General features: G+C 38.2%; 1 protein-coding gene across 1 annotated transcript; it reads right to left on the reverse strand.

Annotated features, from left to right (window-relative positions):
* Positions 1 to 1,870: 1,870 nt before the first annotated feature.
* Positions 1,871 to 3,885, reverse strand: LOC104272245 (40S ribosomal protein S21-like; the record flags this gene model as incomplete). The annotated part of the gene is given in 5 exon segments (XM_009867187.1): positions 1,871 to 1,909; positions 2,077 to 2,093; positions 2,096 to 2,132; positions 2,748 to 2,819; positions 3,822 to 3,885. Coding segments are annotated over 5 exon segments (229 nt in total), but the record flags the coding sequence as incomplete, so codon positions are not given.
* Between the last annotated feature and the right edge of the window lie 427 nt (positions 3,886 to 4,312).

A 4,312-nucleotide genomic window follows, 5' to 3' on the forward strand; every position in this document is an offset into this window, starting at 1 on the left:
TTATCAGTGGGAAGACAGAATGTGTAACCAAAGATGTTTTAGTTTGTAGCTATGCTAGGAAGGAGTAATAGCCTGACAATTCTCTCCTGTGCTGAAATTACCCCAGAAACAACAGTTTGGTTACATACATTGTGTTTATACAGCAGCTTACACTTGAAGTCGTTAATGATTTGGAAAAAACCCTAAACTGATTCAGATAACACCCCCCCCTAAATATTGTACTGCAATTACACATCAACATGGTCTCATTTGCTATGTCTAGGTTCAATACATGCCCTTGGTGTCGAGACACCATCTTCCAAAGAAATACGCTGTATTTTGATACTCCCGAGAAGCAAGAAAAATATAGATAAGGAGAAAGATACTACATTTGGGTAGTCCAGCTATGCTCCTCCTTAGTTCAGAGGTGTCAGCAGCCTGACAACAGGCTCTCCGGAGAGAAGCTGGAGGCTTTTGCTTCCCACACCCACATGGAGCCCCAGCAACTTACAAAAAAAGTCAGAAATAAGCCACGTGGAGACAGCTCACAGCATAAACAGGAAAGTATCGCAACGGTTTCTATCACCTGAGAAAACCTGAAGACCTCAGCAGAGGTTTGAGTAAGGACAACTGCAAATGCCGTCCTATGGATGGTCACAGAGGAGCGAGCAGGGAGCAATCTGGAAATAACCTCTCCAATTCTCAAGAATGTGCAGATCAGAACAAAGGATCTGACAGACAGCCTGTGTGCAGTTGTGCACAACACAAAATCAGTAAGACGTGGCTGAAAACGGGAAGTTTCAGCATTAGTCACATCACACCAGCGTGTTTTAAAACTACTCAAACCATAGATGAGATTGAATTCACGGGATAAGCACCAACTGACAAATAAAGCAGCACCTGGAAGAAAGGAAATCGCCTTTTCTTGTGACCCTCCTGCAAAACACAAAATACCACTAGAAGAGCTATCAGCATTTTAAAGTCCTGGAGAAATTACAGCCAAGTAGATCAGAAATGTGTCGTCTAGCCAACGAGTACCTTCGTTTCGCACCAACTGCTTCAGAAGTTTTCCATTAGCAGAAAACCAACTGGTTCATATTAAAACTACCCACTGGATTTGTAACCCGTAAAATCTTGAAGCAGCTCTTTCAAACTACGTTACAATGGTGTTATGCCAGAGTGATGAACATGAGCCAGAAGCAGCGAACTGACAGGCAGAAGAGAAGCGATGCCAGCAGATACATTGTTGTTCAAACCCTCCCTCCATTCTCCTCAGATGGCTACGGAAGCCAAACGCAGCAGGAGGCAGACAGTCTATCTAGCCATAAATAGGCTATTAAGTAATTTATTAAAATATTAACAAATACTCAGCTATTGCTCTTTAAATTTTTCAAGGAAAAACTTGATATGCCAAGAAATATTTCTAGTAAGACTGTTTTCCATGAATTCCAATTTTAGTAATTTACTTCAAGAACGTGTCAATGGCAAAACAGTATTTTGAGCCTCTATCAACAGAAAAACCAACAAACCTTGATGGCATAACCAAAAGAATTTCCTCGGTTTTTCCAGGGAAAAAGCAGCAAGCTAAATTAGATTGCTCTATTGCAAAATATTCCATTACAGATCAAAAAAAAAAAAAAAAAGCAGCAGCTGAGCTACAACTGCAAAACTTATTAAATCTGAAAAAGAAAGATGATTGCAAAGAGGTGGAAATTCTTGATGTTCATCTCTGTCACTGCTTTACAAGCTGATTTGTTGCAAGAAGTTATCTGTATATCTTTTAAAGACACACATATCCAAGTCTTTTAAGACTAGCTATAATAAATCCACCGATGTTTAGGACTTGAACAAAAGACACAGCACAATACAGGTTTGAACTGTTTATTTTACATCAGATGTTCCATACCGGAGTTTCCTCAGTTAAAAGTTCCTAGAAGAAAACAAAACAAACATTGTTACAAACTAGTTTTGCTTCAACAGCTCAAGTAAATATTTCTGACAAACTGTGTCATCATCCTATAAATACAATGTATACATTTTCATCCTGGAAATCCCTTTCCCCTCCAAGAGTTAGGGAGGTAAGATAAACACACATACTTGGAAACAATTCCATCATTTTTTGCCAGGCGCAGAATGGAGTCATCTGATTCACCCTTTAAAACACAAAAGCGAAAAAAAGATGATTCTGAAGCGATCAAATAACTGCTGCTACACATTAAAAAGAGAGGCAGCTGCAGCATTTAACACTGGCAGTGAAATGCCGAACACCTTCTAGACCCCCACATTTTATATGCACAGATTCACATTTTCAAAACAAGCTGCTGAATTCTGTTACCCTTTAGGATAAGAAGTAGCTTTAATTTCTAAAATATTCACTTGCGTTAACAAATTCATCTTTTTCTGCCAGCTTGTAGGGGGATTAGTAAATTTCTGGGCCAGCAGACTTCAGATGAACTCTAAAAAGCTTAACAGCACGTTCCAACAAAGTTAAGTTGTGGTAATACCATCTCTAATAATTACAAACAATGGATAAAAGCCAGATACTAGTAGCTTGGTACATTTTTAAAAGAGAAAAAAACCCATTTGCATTACTTAGAAAAAACTAATTCTTGCAAGTGAAGTTGTTCACATCTTCACTCCCCACAAAAGCTCTTCCTCTAGCATAAGCTGAAGGCACATCGTGTTTTTGAGGCCAAATGCAAATCTAAAAAATTCCTAATAAATACAAAAGGAAGCACAGTGATTTTGTAGGTCAGGAAAGTACTCACCATTCTACGAATTGGTCCACAAATGGCGTAGGTTTTGAACTGGCCGTTCACTCTGCCTGTTACCTTGTCAACCTGTAATTGCAGGCCAGTTACTCCATACAGATTCCTACAAGATTTTATGCTCTTACATCATGCTTGCCAAGCACTCAAAGATAAAAATGACTTGTTAAATACTGCAATTGTTTTTTTGCAAACTGCAAAAACTCAAGCAAATACGGTAGTTAGAAAGGCAAATACAAAGTATCTGTTCACATGAAATTTATAATTACACAGCGCTGCTATAAAATTTCCAGTACAGCGTACCAAGAACAGAATACAAACATGGCAGCTAAAAGAAAATGAGTTTGGAAAAAATAGTAAAGTTAAACGTAAAGTTTACTTGTGGATTTTACTGCCTTTGCTTTTTCATGTTTCTTTTAATTATTACGGGAAATTGAAGTGAAAAGGCAGATAGTCTTGTTACATACATCAAAAACCGCCAAAGTTGAGACACAAATTTTCTCACTTCCTCCTGTTGCTGAGAACTTTTAACAGAAGACTGAGAAGACTAAATAACTAAATTAAACAGTATAGTGAACCCTGCAACACCATATGGCTTTGCTTCCGAGTTCTGCTAATCTCTGATGCTTTGAAATCAAGAAATAGGGATGCCTGAATGGAACACAGTGAGTAAGAACAGCACCTGCCTTAACATTTACAGGAAATCACAAACAGAGATTTTTTAAAAATTATTTCTTTAGTCAGGCATAACACAAGGGACTCAGTTGTTTAAAAATATGGGAATGTAGCCTTGTGGTCTTCCTTTAAAGAAGACATAAATTAAGCTATAGAGCTCACAAGCCCTAGGAACACTGTGTTCACAGAATTCTTGCAAGATGAATACCAATAAACACAAAGGGAAAAATTAGGCTTGGTAAAAGGAGTTTAACTGTAGCCTACGTGCATTAAGTGGTTACAGAAAGAAAACTAAATGCACACTACCAAATCAATACAAATCACCATTTTATTTCTTAACTTCTATCAAAAGGTTAAAAGCGTAGCTCTCTTATCACATATTTGTATTAGGAAACTTACCTCAGAAATATTTATCTGGATAGAGGCATGATCCTTAGCACCAATTATTCGGTTACTAGCAGAGCTAAGGAATAAAATGACAAGATATACTTAAACAAAAGGAAATGGACAGTGACAATGAGAAACCTATTAAAAATCAAATCCACATGCAAACTGAAGCTGCACAAGAAATGCTGACGGTAACAGTTTGAGCTTTCAGTGCTCAGAAAACTAAAATGCAGTTTTAAGTACATTAAGGGAGACTTTCACTTGGTAGCATCATGCCAAGTTGCCAACTATCCCTTCATTTTAGGTTTTACATGCCCAGCTCACCCCTACACAGTGCACACGGCACCACAGGCCCTCAAAACAGAGGGAGTATCAAGTTTGTTTTTTCTAAGGTGCAAAAAATAGCGCAATCAAGGTGATTAACGAGAAGGCGGTTTCTGGGCCTTTTTTATGTGGAGCCATTACAGCCGTCGGGCTGCAAATCCTCAGAAATCACAGGCTGT

Source organism: Apaloderma vittatum, unplaced genomic scaffold (assembly GCF_000703405.1).
Source record: "Apaloderma vittatum isolate BGI_N311 unplaced genomic scaffold, ASM70340v1 scaffold21783, whole genome shotgun sequence".
NCBI classification, from domain to species: Eukaryota; Metazoa; Chordata; class Aves; order Trogoniformes; family Trogonidae; genus Apaloderma; species Apaloderma vittatum.